The sequence below is a fragment of the Podarcis tiliguerta genome (assembly GCF_965153285.1).
Source record: "Podarcis tiliguerta genome assembly, chromosome: 8".
In the NCBI taxonomy this organism is placed as follows: Eukaryota; Metazoa; Chordata; class Lepidosauria; order Squamata; family Lacertidae; genus Podarcis; species Podarcis tiliguerta.
This window is the reverse complement of record NC_139541.1, coordinates 39142670-39161407: the sequence shown is the minus strand read 5'-3', so window position 1 is coordinate 39161407 and position 18738 is coordinate 39142670. Positions and strand designations below refer to the sequence as shown.

The 18738-nt window shown below is 47.3% G+C and overlaps 1 protein-coding gene and 1 long non-coding RNA gene across 6 annotated transcripts in view; one reads left to right on the top strand and one right to left on the bottom strand.

Annotated features, from left to right (window-relative positions):
* LOC310685010 overlaps nucleotides 1-10971 on the top strand; it is a 27834-nt gene extending 16863 nt beyond the window's left edge. The window contains exon 3 of the long non-coding RNA XR_014515018.1: nucleotides 10805-10971. This is a non-coding gene — a long non-coding RNA (uncharacterized lncRNA). The remainder of the gene's footprint in view (nucleotides 1-10804) is intronic.
* RNF166 (ring finger protein 166) lies at nucleotides 8750-18639 on the bottom strand. 5 transcript variants are annotated; one of them, XM_083456515.1, is made up of 7 exons: nucleotides 18385-18621; nucleotides 15528-15600; nucleotides 14352-14508; nucleotides 13643-13755; nucleotides 12919-13033; nucleotides 10978-11085; nucleotides 8750-10280 (listed from the first exon to the last, which is right to left on the bottom strand). In XM_083456515.1, exons 3-7 carry the CDS (start codon nucleotides 14442-14444, stop codon nucleotides 10215-10217), a joined length of 495 nt encoding a protein of 164 aa, XP_083312641.1. In that variant the 5' UTR covers nucleotides 14445-14508; nucleotides 15528-15600; nucleotides 18385-18621; the 3' UTR covers nucleotides 8750-10214. The 5 variants fall into 5 exon arrangements, with proteins under 5 accessions (XP_083312641.1, XP_083312638.1, XP_083312639.1 ...); XM_083456512.1 differs by lacking the exon at nucleotides 18385-18621 and adding an exon at nucleotides 18146-18266; XM_083456513.1 differs by lacking the exon at nucleotides 15528-15600 and having other exon boundaries at nucleotides 18385-18639.
* Nucleotides 18640-18738: the final 99 nt, after the last annotated feature.

Below are 18738 nucleotides of genomic sequence, written 5' to 3'. Positions count from 1 at the left end.
TAGCTCAGTATTGTCTACACCAGGGGTACGCAAACTAAGGCCCAGGGACCGGATGTGGCCCAATTGCCTTCTAAATCCGGTCCGCAGATGGTCCCGGGAATCAGCGCGATTTTACATGAGAAGAATGTGTCCTTTTATTTAAAATGCATCTCTGGGTTATTTGTGGGGCATAGGAATTCGTTCACCCCCCCCAAAAAAAAATATAGTCCGGCCCACCACATGGTCTGAGGGATGGTGGAAGGTGGGCCGGCTGATCCCTGGTCTACACTGACTGGCAGCGGCTTCCCAGGTTGTCAAGCAAGGAATTTTTTTTCTAGCCCAACCTAGAGATTCTGGGGAGGGGATTGAACCTGGGACCATCTGCCAGCAAAGCAGATACTCCAACCATTGAACCACAGCCCTTCACAAAGCAGGCAAGAGGGTTTTTGTTTCCCAAAGCAGCTGCCGTTGTCTGTGCACTTATCCCACTTGAGTAAGTAGATTTATTTTGGGGAGGGGGGCAGGTTTTGTGTGGATTCGAAAATCTGCAAAGTCTGAAAATCTGAATGCTGACAAAAGTGTCTGCAGGATAAAAGAAGTGTGCATATGGCACAAGAAGGAAGCAAGACCTCTCTCAAAAGACTTCCAGGGCCCTTTTGGAGGTGTGGCCATGCTAGCTGGGGGTGAGGAGAGTTGTCCTCCAAACAGTAGAGGGCACCAGGTTCTAGAAGGCTGGTCTTATATCTATCTATGCAGGCGTAGATACATCTGCCAGCTGAGGACATCATTAATGCAGCGAACAAAAGTGACCACTCTTCCATAATGAATCTGGTGTGTTTTTAAAATGCCACAATGTTCCTTTTGAATTTTGCTGCAACAGACTAGCGGAGTCTCACCCTTCTGGGCACATCTCTTCTGAGGAGAGGGAATGAGCCAGGTGCAGTTTGGAGGTGCCTGCCCTGCCCCACTCACACTTCATTCACTCCAAACAGCCACATCCCATCTCCCTACAGCAGCAGTGGGAAGCGAATGTGGCCCTACAGAGCTTTCCATCTCGCCTTCTGAAGTCATGCCCCTCACTGGCCCAGGTTCACATCCTGCTTAAGTGTTTTTGCCTGGCTGGAATGTGCTCTTGAACTCGGATCCTGCCCCTTGCTTGTCAGGATGGACAGAAATGTGCGTAGAAATGGTACCCTGCACATGCTCAGAGGCTACACATAATCTTTTTTGGGCTGCATGCTGGCTCAGGCTAAGCCCTGAACACTCTTAATTTTTCAGGGATGGGGATCAATTCTCCTTTCCTCCCTCCTTGGGCTTTAGCTTGTAAAATGCAGACCCAATCTTGGGCGAGTCAGATGGAGGCCTTCTTTCCACCCTGGGCCTGCTTATCCTCTGTCACCACCTCCCCTCCCCACCCCCTGCCCCATTGCTTCACTGGGAGATCTCTGGGGCTTAGGGGATATTTGCAAACCCCTTTGAAGCATGGCAGTGAGATGGGGGGTGAGATAAACATTATCGGGAAGAGCTCAGCCCCATAAACTTACTCACCTTGCCATTGTGTCTCAGAATTCCTCCTCCTGCAGTTTGCTTGCTGGAGGATCAGTTGAGAAAACAGACCATTATGTGATCTTGCTCCTCCTTGACTGCCTTCTGCTACTGGTTTACCCAGGCAGGCTGGGGCAGGGGAAGAGAGCTTTGTTTTTCGTTTCAAATATATGCCAAAGGCCAGTGGCTAATTTTTAGGAGCAGAGGAAATGGGCCCATATCAAGTCAGACCATCAGGACAATTTACCCCAGCCTTTGGTGGGATTTAGTTGGCCTTCTTAAGATCCTTGGGTTATGAATGGCTGCTGTTTTCTGCTTTCTTCTTTATGAGGATTTTTAAAAAGAAATGTCGATCAGTTTGTTTTGGATGTAGGTTTCATAATGTTTAACTGTGTTGCATTGATGCCTTAAGATGATCTTCGTGAACCGGCCTGGGGCAGTTTGCAAGTTCCATAAGTGAATTAATATAATGTTCACTGACCGGCAGCAGTAGCTCTCCAGGGTTTCATAGAATCATAGTATTGTAGTGCTGGAAGGACCACAAGGGTCATCTAGTCCAACCCCCTGCAATGCAGAAAACTTTTACCAAACATGGGGCTCAAACCCACAACCCTGAGATTAAGAGTCTCATGCTCTACCAACTCAGAGACAGAGAAGAGTCTTTCCCAGCCCTATCTGAGAATGCAGGTGATTGAACCTGGTACCTTCTGCATGCTCTAATCTACTGGACTATGGCCCCTCCAAACACCTTTTTAAAAGGTGCAGGTGTTCTGGAAGCAGTGCTGAGATAATGGAGGGGACAGAGGGGGCCAGTCTCCATTGCCTTTTTGTGATGTCTGCTTTAGCTCTTGCTTGGAAAAGGCTACAGAGTGACATGATCTTCTAGATCCATTTCAGTCGGGGTTCAGGGCTGGTTTTGGCACAGAAGCTGCTTTGGTTGCCCTGTATGATGACGCATGTCAGGAGAGAGATAGGGGAAATGTGCCCCTGTTAATTCTCGTTGGCCTCTTAGAGGCTTCAGATACCATCAACCAAGATATCCTTCTGGATTGGCTTCTTTTTGTTTTATTCTGTATTTTGTGTTCTCATTTTGTATTTTTATGTTGTGAACTGCCCTGTGATTTTCAGACTAAGGGTGGTATACAAAATAAGTAAGTAAGTAAGTAAGATATTGCTAAAACTGGAGGGAGTCAGGAAGTAGGGTATGGGGGTTTCATTGAAGACACCTGCCTTCCCACCCCCTCCCCAGAAGAAGAAGAAGAGTTTGGATTTGATATCCCACTTTATCACTACCCTAAGGAGTCTCAAAGCGGCTAACATTCTCCTTTCCCTTCCTCCCTCACAACAAACACTCTGTGAGGTGAGTGGGGCTGAGAGACTTCAGAGAAGTGTGACTGGCCCAAGGTCACCCAGCAGCTGCATGTGGAGGAGCGGAGACACGAACCCGGTTCCCCAGATTGCAAGACTACCGCTCTTAACCACTACACCACACTGTCTCTCTTTGAAGCACTGCCCAGTTGCCTACTCCCTGCTACAGGGATGCTTGAGAACAGATGGGAAATAGCAAGGGTGAAGACACCCTGCTTCAGAGTCCTTTGACAAATGAAGCCTTTGTTCTTCTGCAGTCCTATTGCCTGACTTTACAGTCTTTTTCATAGGTCTGATGTCGGGAAGGGCCATAGCTCAGTGATAGAGCAGCTGCTTTGCATGCAGAAGGTCCTAGGTTCAATCCCTAGCACAGGCATAGGCAAACTCGGCCCTCCAGATGTTTTGAGACTACAATTCCCACCATCCCTGACAACTGGTCCTGTTAGCTAGGGATGACGGGAGTTGTAGTCCCAAAACTTCTGGAGGGGCGAGTTTGCCTATGCCTGCCCTGGCATCTGCAGGTAGGGTGGAAAAGACAACCTGTCTGAAAATTTGGGGAGCTGCTGCCAGCCAGTGCAGGCAATACTGAGTGTGGGTTTGACTTCACCTGAGGCAGCTTCCTCTGTTCCTGTGAAGGCAGCGATTGTCATACATAGCAAACGGAATGAGCAATTGGTGCCATCTGCCTACGGCCAGGAGTTTCTGTCAAGAAGCTTTGAATACCACTCTAGCAATGTGTTAAGCAGGTTCTAGCGAAGTTTCCTCTTCATTTAGCAAAGGCCACATGCTGCCTTTTAACATTGTCCTCCTAGGTTCCTTTTAGCACCCAGCCCCAGGCTGCCTGCGCTGACCCCTCTGACATCAGAGCAACGGAGCGATGGCAGGCAGAGGAAGCATGACACCTCTTCTTGCCCAGGTCCCCGACCACATCAGAAAAGCCCACTAGCCACTTCCTGCCAGACGACGCGTGCAGCCTACACGACCTGTAAAGGTGCTAGTGCCACATTCGAACATTTGGTTCTTAAAGGCGTCATGGCATTTTCTCACTTTGATGACACTGTTACATTTCTAGAGTTTTGCTCCGTGAAGAGGCGGTATAAAGACAGAAGAATCTGCCTCACAGGCACCTGCCAAAAGGTCTCATCTATGTCTAGCCCAAAGTGAGATGACTAAAGTTTTTGCTGGCAAATTCAGTTCAGAGCAGACTCAATCAAGAGTGGGGTTATCTTTCTCCTATCAGAAAAGGACTGTCCCCATTTCAGTGTTAAAGCAATCATTTCTTGCTCGGTGGATTCATCGCCAACGCCTACTGTTAAGAAAGGCCTGGTTTTTTTCTTGTGTTTGTTTGTGCTCTGCAGGGAAATGTGACAGTTCCATATTCCTGCCTCTAGCATTCCACCCCCCACCCTGGCCCTTCAGCTTCCATTGCCTACAACTCATTTTCTCTGAATTGGGGTGTGTGTGTGTGTGTAATGGTTTGTGCATCTAGCACAAAGATGTCTGCAGGAAACCCTCAAGCAGGACCCCAGCACAAGAGCACTCTCCCTGTGGTTTTCAGCGATGGGCATTCAGAAGCATTACTGCCTCCGACCAACCATGGCGGCACAGCATAGTCATATTGGCTAGTAGCCATTGACAGCCTTAAACTCCACGAATTTGCCTAATCCTCTTTTTAAAGCCATTCAGGTTGGTGGCCATCACTGCTTCCTGTGGCAGTGAGTTCCATAGTTTAACTATGTGCGGTGTGAAGAAGCACTTTTTAAATCTGTCCTAATCTTCTAGCGCAGGTGGCGCTGTGGGTTAAACCACAGAGCCTAGGACTTGCTGATCCGAAGGTAGGCGGTTCAAATCCCCGCGACGGGGTGAGTTCCCGTTGCTCAGTCCCTGCTCCTGCCAACCTAGCTGTTCGAAAGCATGTCAAAGTGCAAGTAGATGAATAGGCACAGCTCTGGCGGGAAGGTAAACGGTGTTTCCGTGTGCTGCTCTGGTTCACCAGAAGTGGCTTTGTCATGCTGGCTACATGACCCGGAAGCTATACGCCGGTTCCCTCGGCCAATAAAGTGAGATGAGCGCCGCAACCCCAGAGTCGGTCACGATTGGACCTAATGGTCAGGAGTCCCTTTACCTTTAATCTTCTAGCATTTAATTTCATTGAATGACCATGAGTTCTACTGTTGTGAGACCATGAGAAGAACTTTCTCTATCCACTTTCTCCATACCATGCATCACCATCCCTGACCATTGGCCATGCTGGCTGGGGCAGATGGGAGTTGTTGTCTAACATCTGGAGGTCCACAGATGTTCCCCCACCCCTGCTTTATGATGCCACCATAAAGCGGTGAGCCTTTACGGAGTCCAAAGACTCATTTCTTGTGTTGATTCTCTTATGCAGTCACCACTCCTTAATTGACCCAACAGCAAAGCCTTCCCCATTCTCCCTCCTCCATCCAGACCCAGTGACCAGCAGGAAATGACTGCTTGTACCAAAGTCACTCAGAACAAATATTGGCTCAGACGCAAGAGATGGGGAAAAGCTGTTCTCAGAAGGGTCATCTCCTGGGTTGTCGAACAGCAAGCCTGAGAAGCAGATCTAAAGGGGGGATGATGAAGAAAGGGCGTATGGGGAGGAGCAAAGGCCACACTCTCTGACCTGAGTTGACAATAATGAGGAGACTGCTCTGTACATGCTCAGAGGTGCTGCCATGTTAATGTAGGAACAAAACAAAAAAAGTTGCTTTATACAAGATCTGGCCTATTTATACATCTGCCTAGTCTCCAGTGGTTCCTTGGGGTCTCAAGCAGCTCCTTCCATCCCCACATCACCTGTTAGTGGATCCTTTGATCTCAGAGATGAGGAACCTGTGGCACTCATTTTCCCTGACTTTTAGCCATGCCAGCAGCAGGAGCTCATGGGAATTTGGAGCCCAAGATTTGAGCATGTGTAGATGTTCCTAATCTGTTTGGAAATAGCAAAGTGAGGCAGTGCGCTTCTTCGATGGCATGACTGTCCCTTCTTAAACATCCTGGAATGGAGACCTGAAAAGGGGCTCTTTGGAAATAGGGACGGACAATAGCCATACAGACATTTCTTTGCCTTCTATTCCAATCCTCAGTAGCTACCTCACTCTGCTGAACTCTGCCCAGAAGTAGTCAGGGTGCTGCTGGACTGTGTTATACTTACTGGGGAAAGCAATGAGAAGTTTGCTTGATGCAAAGTTGTCCAAGCAGAGCCTCTGGTGCCAGTCAGTGTAGACAACAATGATTGCCAATGGACTTTTTTACTGGAGATGCTGGGGATGGAACTAGGGGCTCCCTGCATGCAAAGCAGCTGATGCTCCCTCCCATGAGATACAGGCCCTCCTCTGTGCTTCTGTGACACTGGGAGTTCAATGGCACATCCTTGGTATGGCATATACTGAACTTTCCAATCCCCCCCCCCCAGCTGGTTTGGACTACAGCCTCTATCAGCCCTAAGCAGCACAGCCAATGGGCGCTGTTGTCCAAACCAAATAGAGGGCATCAGGCTGCTGAATGTTAAATAAGCAATTACAGTGTGTTTCCAAAGGACTTCATATAGATCAGGGGTGGGAGATGTTTGTCTCTCCAGCTTCCGTCAGGCACAGGCAGCATGGTCAATGACTAGGGATGATAGTTGTTCAGCCACCTGTGGAGGGGCAAAGGTTCCCCACACATTACCTAGCTGTAATCCTTACTCCACCCTTGTAAGGTAGGCCATAAAATATGGGGGAGGCCAAGGCTACCTACAAAGCATTCATGGCAGAAGCCACATTTGAAGTGAGGAATGGCTGGTTTGTAGCTCAGTTGCTTAGGTTGCAATCCTGTAGACATGGAAGCCCCAGTGGGTCTTACTGTTAAAGTACGCATAAAATTGCATCAGTCGCTATGTGGCACCAGCTGTCCAGCATTGGCATTAGTCCATACAGCTCTACAGGTGTTCCAAGTTGGCAGTGTTAGGTTTCTTGGCGCATCCTATCAACTTATTCACTGTCGCAGCTCACTTGTTGAATCCCTCCAACCCCCTTCGCCATCAGGATTTCTCAACACAGAGTGGAGTTTTCCATTGCTTCAATGACCTCTGTGCACATTTAAGAGGCAGGCAAGGAAGTGCAAAAGGGGGAGGGGGGTGAAGTATAATGAAGTCGTTAAGCACTCTGGCCTCATTAAAAGAACTTGACGAAAGAGACAAGGCCTTTGAAGTTGAGACAGCCATGATGATTATGGCCCTTGAAGAAGCCACAGGTTGGGGCTGTGCTGTTGACAGAAGCCAGGCAGGAGATAAGATGCTCCTTGCATCCTGCGTCACCCCTGATAAAAGATGCTGAGCATTGATTCAGCTGTCAGGCAGCCAGGGGGAGAGACTGAAAACATGAGGCTGAAGAGGGGCCTGTGGTGACGAAACCCAGGCTTGTTAGTCCCACTGGCAGGAGTTAATGAGTCAGTAGGTGGTGTGCTTGGGAAACAAGGACTCCTGATCTGAGCCAGGCTTATCTCAATTGGCTCAGGCTCAGGAAGTCAGACTGTTTTGGCATTCCAGTACTCTGGGACATTTGCAGCAGAGAAAATCCACAACACCTGCTAGCCTTGCTGTGGGACTTACAGCTCGCCAGGCTAAGCGATACTTGGCTCCCTAAACTGCCAACAAAATCTCCCTTTCTCCCTTCTCTTGAACTGGGAAACCTGCAAGCAGGACCTGAGCACAAGAGCACTCTCCCCTCCTGCAGTTTCCAGCAACTGTATTCAGAAGCATTACTGCCTGCAATGGTGGAGGCAGAGCATAGCCATCATGGCTAGTAGCCACTGATAACATGATCCTCCCATTAATTTGTTCAATCCTCCTTTAAAGCCATCTAGGTTGCTGGCCATCACTGCTTCCTACTGGAGTGAGTTCCAAAGTTTCACTTTGTGCTAAGTGAAGTACTTTCTTTTACCTCCCCTGAATCTTCAGCTTCCTTGAGTGCCCATGAGTACCGCTCCCCTTACTGTATGCCAGGCTTCCTCAACCTGGCACCTTCCAGATGTTTAAGATTACTCCCATCAGCCACACCATATTATGGCTGTGCTGGCAGAATTTGAAGTACTAAACACCTGGGGGGCACCAGGTTGGAAAAGGCAAACAGGAAGGGCCCCAATACCCTAATGGACAATTTGTATGGCCCACACAGGAGCTTCTTTCTCATGCAGATCTTATTGTACTTTCCCACAGATTCTTTGCTGAGCCCTGTGCCTGGGATAAGAGCGACCTCAAACAGCCAACTCACTTGGGGAGATTCAAACCTGGGGCATGGGCCCCTTCCTATCCAAAGGCCAAGAAATCTGTGCGGCAGTACAGGGGTTAAGTCTGCTTGCATTCCAAAACCATTTGGAAGAAGCTCCAAGAGAGCCATGCCTGATTTCAGCCAAAGGCAGCTCAAGCAAGGAAGATCTGCAGGCTGGGAAGCGCAGCACTGAGGCTGCTGCTCCCCCTAGTGGAGACTCTGCTGTCTACAGCACAATGTCCCCATCCCTCCGAACCTCAAAATCTATGCTAGGAAGTAAATTAGGCCAGATATATAGAATGAGGTGACAGAAGGTGGGCTGCAACCCTTGTAGGGAGGGCTTCAGTTTTGAATCCTCTTCATCTGAAAAACTGCTCCCTGGGGAAAAAAAATGCATATCAGGGTAGCTGGCAGGGCTCTCCAGGACTCCGGTGGAAGTTGTCCATTTTAAACATTGTACTGTGAAACTTCCCAACTGTAAAATAATCTAGAGGGCATGTAACCCCACCCCCAGGATGTGCTACGAGGTGCCCGTTTTGAGCAGATTCTTCATATTAGAGACACAAACAGACACCATATCCTGTAGCTTATTCACAGCTTTTATTTCTTTCAAGTCTACTTTGGACCTGCTGATCCATTATCATGATACCTGGATGATAAAACCTTGTAGTACCTTGCGGCGTGTAACAGCTTATGACAACCTGAAATGGCCGCACAAGTTTCTCTCTCCCCCTCTAGCTTCTAAAAAGAAAGGATTGTTACTTGGAGAAAAGGAAACCCAGAAAGGTCATTTCAACAAAAGATCTTTTTCCTTTTTTTGTGGGGGGTGGGGGGGGAAGAGAAGAGAAATATTGAAAAACAAGAAGACGACAATAGTCTGATTGCTCCAGTGTTAATGAAAGGAAGCCCCTTCTCCACTCCAGGTTCTGGCACGCCCCCCACCCCCACCCTGAAATTCTTGGATACATACCTCTTTTTTTCTTTAAAAAATATACTTTAAAAAATAATGCTCCATAAAAATACTATTGTTCCTAGTCAAACACAGATATTGCAGTATTAACAGTTAACTGTTTTGTTTTTCTCTCTATAAAATGTGAAAAGAGTATTGTCACACCGATAGATGTAGAAAAAAATCCCCCAGATAACCTACATGGCAGCCTCAGGCAGCATGGTGGCTCCCGGGAGTTTTGGACTACAACTCCCAGCTGGTGCTGATGGGGACTGTGGTCCAAATCACCTGGAATACACCGGGCTGGGAAAGGCTGCATGTAGTTATCACAAAAGCCGGTACAAAATGAGGAAGGGTTTTTTGGGGGGCGGGGGTGCAGAAGGGAAAGGGAGAGAAAGATGCATGTGGCTAGGAATGGCTTCCTAACCTGACTTGGGGATTCTGGATCCTTTTGAAATGCCTTTCATTGGCATTTCCATGCACTCCCAGCGTTTGCTGCCTCTGTTGCAATGGCTGAGTGGTAAGCAATTTGCTCCCCAAGGGCGTAATAAATAGTCCTACAAAGTGCCTGTGTCCCATGCTTCTTCTTCTTCTTTTAAATAATAATTAAAAAAATCCAAATGACTTAACAAAAACCACAGGCAATATTTCTTTTTTTTTAAAAAAAGGTTTAAACTACAGAGTTCCCCACAAAATGCGTTGTTGCTATATAAACCGCAAACAGGATGAGGGCCGACAGTGCTAAAATCTTAGTAAAAGCATCTTAATAAAATATACCCTCTGCGCTGAAGTTACATATGGAATGTCCAACCGGAAGTACAAAGTGGGCCCAAACGACAGTTCGAAGTGGGCGAGGCCGGGGTCCCCCGCTGCATTTTCCTGTTCAAGCGCCTACATCGAATCCCCTCACCTCTGAGCTCCGAAAAATGAAGGAAGGTTCCACCTGGCAGAAGAAGGCAGGACAGGAGCCGAGGGAATGGGCTGCCTACTTGTTAGATGGAGGCCGAGGGAAGGGTGAGGGGTTGTGCCTCCCCACTGTGTGGGGAAAGGTCAGCAAGAGCCCCGAACAGTCCCGATCCACCACATGGCAGGTGCCCTCAGTTCTCGGAGAGGGAGAGTGCCAGCGCCGCTTGCAGTGCTGCTTCTTCATCGATGCTGTAGTCCTGGAAATGAGGACAGAACCATTGCAGGGAACCAAATGGAAGCATTTCCCTCCCTGCTCCAAGCCCCGTCCCCGATATTGCTTTGCCAAAAGACTTCCTTTTTTCTCTCTCCTCCTCCTCCACATCGCTCAGAGCAGTGTCCTTGATTCCTCACCCTTCCCTTCCACCCTCTCAGCAACCTTGTGAGGTAGGCCAGGCTGAAAGGTAAAGACTGGCCCAAGATCACCCACTGAGCTTCATGAATGCGCAGGGATTCGAATCCAGGTTTCCCAATGTGGCAATCTAAACACTACACTGACTTAAAAATAAAATAAAAGGCTTGGGACAAGATTAAAATCTCAACAATTATGTCCAAGTTGTCTAAAAGGGAAGTCTCCTTATAAGAGTGGAGTAGAAAGAACACCTACCTGAGCTCTCAAATGGGAGGAAGGTGGAATTTCTGATACAACAGCATCCCCATCCCGCCCCATATCAGTTTGGTCCATGATTATCATCAAAGATTATATTTTTATCCCTCTTTCCAGGCCCAAAGGACCCCCGAGGAAAAACATATTAAAGAATAACAACAAAAACCGCAAACCTTCAAAGCAAGCAACAAGGGAGTCCTAATTGCCAACCCACAGAAAGCAATATTGAGCACCAGGGCTCCTGACCGCCATCTAATGCACCCCATGTAAGTTTGGCAGTAGGTACCCACCACAAATGTGTCATAGGAGAACTTGTGCCTGTGCAGAAGATGCTGTAGGAAGTTGGCACTCTTATAACTGGGGTCACCCCAAGGCATGGCTGAACAGACTGGGCATACCTGGAACACAGAGAGGCAGGAGGAAGAGAAGAAGCGGACTGTCAACTAAAAAGGAAAGAACCAGATTAGCCCATTCTAAAGCAACAAAGTAGCACACTAAATCAACAATGAGATTTGTAGTGCATGTGTGCCTAGGGAAATAATACCACTATAATTTATTCCATGTGTTTAATTAATTATTTTTGGTCCTACTCTTCCACCAAAAAATGTTCCCAAAGCAGCCTACAAGTCATTAAAAAAAGAGAAGAAGTCCATGCCCTCAAACTTAGAATCGAAAAATTCACAATACGAAAGGAAAACCTATTGGGAGGGAGGAGGAAATAGGCAAACTCAGGCACAAGTTCTTAGTTACAAGTTGTTCTGATGACGAGATGGGATGGAAAACTTTGAGAGGAATCAACGGAAGCTGCTAGTCTCTCATCTGTAGCAGTGAGGTGGTCCTGATTTCCATCTCCTTCCCCTTCCTTCCCCTGTTTTAGCTATTATCCAAGGCTTGCTGCACTGCCTGTAGACTTCTGCTCAGAAAATATGACAAATGCATGCCTTGCTATCCAGCAAACACCCTAACTGCACACAGAAAAGGCTTCCATGTTTTCTTAGGAGGGCGACAAAAGTTCTGATGTAAAGTCTCCAGTTTCCACAGCACACACCTGGGGTTCCTTTACCAATTTTAGGAAGCTGTCTTAGAAAGTCAAGCCATTGGTAGTACTAACTGGCAAAAGTTCTTAGGATTTCAAACAGGGGACATTCCTAGTTCTACCTGGTGAATGAACAAACAACCTTCTGCATGCAAAACAGATGCCCTACCACTGAGCTATGACCTTTTCTGTGCTGGCATTTGCCATACATGACTCCTGAGGAGCTCAGACTATTTCTTTTAAAAATATTTACACCTTGCTTTTCTCTGGAACCCCAAACATCAAAAGCAGCTGGCAAATGAATATGCATACGCAAATCAAATGCATTAAGTACATAATGTAAGAATGGCCTGCTAGATTGGGCTAGTGGTCAATCGAGTCCAGCCTCCTGTTGTTACAGTGGCAACCAGATGCTGGTGTCAAACCGGCAAGCAAAACATGAGCACAAGAGCCCTTTCCCTTCCCGTGGTTTCCAGCAACTGATGTTCTGAAGTATTGCTGCCTCTGATTATGGAGGGAGAGCATAGCCATCAAGGCCAGTAGCCATTGATAGCCCTCTCCACCATGAAAAAATTAAAATAATCAATACCAACATCAACTACAAAACAGCAACAAGCTTCTTTCCTGCACCCCATCCTGGGTTGCTTTGGAAACACCTATTGGTACCAAATTGACCAGATCTCCAAATTTAAGTTTTGGACCGATGGAAGGTGGACCTCAAAACAGAACTGCTACCCTAAACTCTCAACATGACCCTCTCCAGGGCACTTATCTCCTCTCTTTTATCTGGCTGCGGAAAAGGCATCACCGCACTGCCTCTGTCCATTTGAGAAGCTGAATAGAGATTAAATGAGCTAGAAACCGGCACAGCACTCCATGCCTGGGAGCGGATGCACATGCACCTACCAACTCCGCACCGGGAAACAAATCAGATGCGCACAAACCTCACAGTTCACTGGACAGTTATACCCCTCTAGCTCTACATCAGCTGAGGAGCTGAAGAGCAGCATCTAACAGCCTGCAGTTCACAACCTAAAGCAGCGGGTAACTCAAGTTGTGCCATAGGCAGGATGGGCAAACCACTACACTGGCCTTTCATCCTGCTTCTGCCCCCCTCCCCCCCAAAAAACCCAAACCTGTATATGGGAGGGCACAATTCCCAGCCTCTTTTCCATTTAGATCCATGGCCACTCACCACTTTGTTGGGGTCGTTGCGGTGGTTTTCCATGCAGTGTTTCACCAGCTCTTGCTGGTCCAGGTTCCGCGCTCCACAATAGGGACACACAAATGTGGACCGGTTTGGGATATTGCTGGAAAAGACAGCAGAAATTTGGAAGGGTCACCCAGGAGAACAGCACCTGTGGGGTGCTTGCCAATGCTCCCTTTCAAAAGAAAACCCCCACGGACAGCATGGCTCACTCGTGACAGCTTCAAAACCATTGGTTAACCTTGCAGAGTTAGCACACAGCTCAAAAGCTGGCTGTATACGGTATACTTGCTGATGATTTTTTTTAGTGGCAAAGCAATCGCACCGAGATATTAGGTGCGCAAATAAGAAAGCTGTGTTTCTTACAGGAATTACAAACTGGATGGTAAAGAGTTCCTAGTTCCACCTAATTAAGCTGGAGATGCAAAGGAGCCCTGCTTGCTCTTTGATATCTGCAGGAGAAAGTGACAAAAGGTCTCTCCTCCTCTCTTCTCCAGAAGTGGCAGATATCAAGGAAGAGGAGGTGAGTGAGGAAATGAGGTCAACAACCCTAAGAATGTCAGTCTAGCACTTTAAGAGGTCAGCACAGGTTAGGTCGGAAAGGCAGTCTAAGAAGGTTCCTCCATCTATCCACTTTCTCTCCATGCAAGCCTCATCAGCCCAACACTCCAACAGAATGCAGCACCTTGTCCAACGGGTGAAGATTAGATACCTGGGAATGGGTTGGGATGTCGGGACAACAGGAACAAACTTTGGACAGTTGGCCATCTGCTCCTGAACCTTAGTACAGGATGTGACATGGGATCTCATCTTTGCGAGGGTCACCTGTAAAATGAGGAATGGAGACAAAAGGACTCTGTTTTTCTTCCTAAGAATGTGCTGTATCCTCTTAACATAAAAGCTTGGTTTCCGGGTAATTGTCACACACTAATTAATTAAGCAAACTGTATCACTCTGTACTCAAACTGTCTTCTATGCTACTTGAAAAGGGGCAAGGTGGCCGCTTTAAGGTTGCAAAGGAACTTTGAACTGAACCTCAAACTGTTCTTCCAGCCGCCAAACCTCAAGCCACATGCCCTCCAACTGAGACTTGTAAACTTCACTCAACCAGTCCATGACTTGTCCTTACTAAAGTTTCATGTTGATTTTTAACTGTATTTTTATTGCTTTCTTTCTTATATTATAATTTGAATACAATGGAATTCAAACTATAATACAATGTAAATAATAAAAGAAGCAATAAAAACTATTAAAAATCATGCAGCATCTAGCACAGTGCATTACAATTGCTACAACAGGCAGAAAGACTCTCTGCAATTTTCAAGTGACCTGGGAGGGGGGCGGGAGGAATTAACCAGCCAGTTCCTTCTTGTGGTTCTAAACTTGGCATCTGCCCTTGCCCACGTGGCTCATGAAATTACCTTTTTGCTACAGCCCCGGCAGGGAGCCTTGAAGGAGGAGAGCTGCTTCTCTACACTGGAGGCCTTCTCCACCTTTTTGGGGTCAAAGGGCATGCGGCAGAGTGGGCAGAGAGGAGACGGAACTTGGAGGCATGGCTGCAGGCATTCCCCACAGAATCTGGAAAAGAAACAGAGGCTTGATTTTGCTCAGCAAGCCTTGAGAGCACTAAGAGCAGTACAGGCATACAAACTCTTATCACCAGCAAATTCAACAATAAAGGCTGGCCAGATTCCTCTCCCAGGACAAGATGCTGACAGTTCTCCAGCCAAAAAACATAAAAACATTCCTGAAAACATGAAGTTGCCAATGAGAGTTTAGCTTTCTGTATGTCCTAGATTATGAAGTGCCCCCACACAGAATTATTAGCAGGGTGTTCTCAGACTATTTACAGCACCTATGGGGCATAGGGTAGAAGATGGCCTCGTCTTAAAGCACGCAAGAAGCTTTCTGTATGACAAGCAAAACATTCCAGTGTATGCTGAATACCACAGAGCACCAGTACATACTCTGGAATGCTACACACCACTTGCTCAGAGGTACAAAAATCTATTGCAGTCATTTATGCATCTAATTTTGATGAGCTGCTCATTGTCTCTTGCCCTTTATAACTATTGAGCACTACGTGCTATGAAGTCAAAGAGCACTCTTGTGCATGAAGAGCACTCTTGTGCATCCATCAGGAAATGTCTGCCTCTGAACTTGGAATAAGAGGCTATAGGAATCTGAGCAGTAATTCAAAGAGCCTCAGGCCAGAGAATGGCTTTTAGAAACAGGCCAGAGATCAGGGATCGTGGCAACTTTAAAGTTCTTTTATGCCTGCAGAATCAGAACCTCTCATACAGTTGGTGGAAGAAACTGCAAAATAACCACTGTACTGGAAAAGGGAGCTCGAGGCTATGCAAGGGAATCCAAGAGGCAGAAAGGACAACCTGCCAGCCCACTTGCAAATGCTCTGGTCTTTCAGCAAATTTCATTAGCTTTATGCTAGCAGCTAGTGCAAGTAAGTTTTCTACTTCTGCCCTCCCTCTTGCTCCGCTAGACATATGCCAAGTGAATTTCCTCAAAGCCACTCCTTTCCTCTTGGTTATCTTGACTAACTTTTAAAGGGAAAACCTCTGCTGCGGCTCTGCACTTACCCATCAGCATCTCTGTTCCGGAAGTTTTCACAATAGGCAATACCAAACGAAAAGGCAGAGGCCTTTCCCACCACTGAGTGCAGGAGAAAAGGGTGGTTAACCCTATTACCACAAGTGAACTTTGTGTTGTGCCACAGGAGGGCAAGCTGATTTTATATAATACAGGAACAGCACAGTCACTACCTGAAGTGCTTCCAGTCCATATTAGTGAGCAAAGATTAGAAGTGAGGAGGGAAAGGATTGGGGACTGTTAACAGAACTGGCTACCTATCTATTTCTGAGAACAATTAAAAATGCTGGCTTTACAACCATAAAACCCTCAATAACTTGGGACTTGGGAACAAAGAACCAACTGCTCCTTTGAGCATGTCTGGTTATTAAGATAATCAGTGTCCCCTGCCAACCAAAGTGTAATTGGTGGTGATGGGGGACAATGCCTTTCTAGTGGCAGCATCCTCTAAGAGAGATACAGCTGAAGAATATCTAGCAGATAAATTTTAATAGATTTATATATTGCTTGATTGTAATAAGACCTTGAACTGGCTTACAAAAAGAATGAAACAGTAGAAGTATCAGGAAAAAACCTGTTGAAAACAACTATTTAAAACATTCAAAAGTTATTTAAAATAAATGATAAGCTAAAAACACATCTGGATGCTGAAAAGGGTACAGTGAAGGCATTTGCATGATGTCAACAGGCAGGGGCTCCCAAAGTGTAGCTGCTGCCACACTAAAATATAGATCTTTTAAAAACAGAGTGTTATGTTGCAATTGTAATAGTGTCAATTCTGCAGATGGAAACAGTCAAGTGGGCATATATGGGAAATGTGATCTCATAAGTAAACTGGTCTCAAGTTGTTAAGGGCTTTATATGCCAATAAGTAAGACCTTGAAGTAATGAGCTGAGGTGTAACAGGTTGATAGAATCTCACTCCTGTAATTGTAATTGTGCTGCATCATTCTGCACTAACTGCAGCTTCTAGATCAAGTGCAAGGGAAGCCACACGCAGAGCGAATTACAGTAATCCAGTCTTCAAGTAACTAACACATGAACTACCATGACCAAGCTTTCTTCATCCAGGAGCAAGTACAGCTGTCATACTAATCACAGCTAGTAAAAGGTACTTCTAGCCACTGAGGCTACCTGGACTTCCAGTGACAAGCTGGATCCAGAAGCATCATGCCCTAGACTACAAGCTTGCTCCTTCAGGGGAAATGCAAGCCTATCCAGGGTTTCTCAGACACAGAAACCATGCCTCTGTCTTGTCAGAATTCAGTCTAAGTTATTCCTCATCCATCTCACCACTGTGTCCAGGCACCAGTCCAGGGACTGCAGGGATTCTCCTGATTCAGATGTTCAGATTACAATCTGCATCAGCCCCAGGATCATACAACAATGCTGGCTAGGGCCGATGGGAGTCATAGTCCAAAACATCTAGAGAAGCCTTCACCAATCTAGTGCAAGCCATATGTTTTGGACTACAACTCTCATCTCCCCTTACCATTCATCATGCTGGCTAGGGCTGATGGGAGTCATAGTCCAAAACATCTGGAGGACACTAGGTTGGGGAAGGCAGGCAATAGCCTTTCAAGGTCTTCCCCACACATTCTGTCCAAGATCCTTTTCAACTTGAGGGATTGAACTGGGGGCCTTCTGCATGGAAAGCAGATGGTCCACCATGGAGCTATGCCTCTCAGCCACCTCATCTGTTAGTTTTCATAATGCCACAGCATCTTTTTGACTTCTTACTACTACTGAAGATACAGCTCTCTTCTCTACAGAATCTATCTTCTCAGGAGATGGTGATCCTGAGCAGGTTTTTGCCTCCTTATGAAACCTTTTAGAAGATTTAGACTGCAAGCATTAGAACTCTGAAAAAAATCACTGCAAGAACTGGTCTGAAAATATCCAACAGTTTCAGCAGACAAGTTTCAGGAGTGCTAAAATTCACTGTATCATTACACAATGTAACTATATCATTACACAATGGTTTGGGTGTTCAAAGTTTGAGGTTGCCATGCACATGGCAATGTCTGGTAAAGGCTTCAGTATCAAAAAGCTCCCGGAGATCTGTGTTCACAGGAGCAGAGTTAGGACTCACAATAGACTCCTGCAGGCTCATGTTATTCAAAGGATTATATTACCCCACTTTCACTCTCACAGATATAGACAACTCAGTGAAAGTTCATAAGGCTATTCCATAGTTATCCTCTACTGAACTTTCTGTAATAAGCATTATCTTTCCTTTCACACAGAGCAAGTAACAATACTGTAGGAAAAGGGTGGTGTGGGTCCAGTTCTCCCAGTATTCATGGGAGCCAACGATTCAGGAGCCCCACTCTCTTTTTAAGAGAGCATCTCCACAAGTGCACACTCCTTGCTTTCTAGAACAGCCACAAATTAGCACTATGATACTAGCAGTTTTGTTTATGATCTCCTTCCTAGCTATCCCTAGTATGAAATTCACCTTCCCCACAACAGGGTCCACATCTATTGCAAGGTATCTGCTTCAGCCCCAAGGTCTCATTCTTGGTCAACACTGCCATGTCAGTGTTGCACCACAAATTCACCTCCTCATCCCCCTAACATACTTTCTCCCAACCTAGACCCCACTTACCCCACTTCGCTCTATGCCTTAGCATCCTCACGCCTGTAGTTCCTCCCTCGGTCGCCCCCTCAAATCTTCTCCTGCTTTCCCCCAAATCAGGCAGACACCTCCAATGCTCCCCCACCAGACCCACCATCTCCTCCTCTAATCCCCGTTGCACTTGCTGAAAGACGGGCACCATGTTTACAAGCGGTCCGCCCTCGGACGTGACTGCGCGTGCCCCCCCCCCAGGGCCCCTGGGCTCTCACGTGTGCCTGCAGGGGGCGATGCGCACGGGGCGCTGATAGACCTCCAGGCAAATGGGGCAGCTGAACTGGGCCTCCAGCGCGGCGCCGGCTTCAGGCGGGTGGGGCGGCGGCGGGGCGGGCGAGGGGGCGGCGGCAGAAGAAGGAGTCGCCTCGCGGGACCCGCCCGCGGACACCAGCAGGCTCCGGAACATCGCGGCAGCCATGGAGGACGAGGAGGCGGAGGCGACCCCGGCCCAGGGAGGCGGAAGCGGAAGCAAGGTGGTAGGGCTGCGCTCTCGGATGATGTCAGAGGCAAACCACCGTTTCGTGGCGCTCCTCGCGAGAGAGAGTGCGAGCCCCTCGACCCACGCGGCG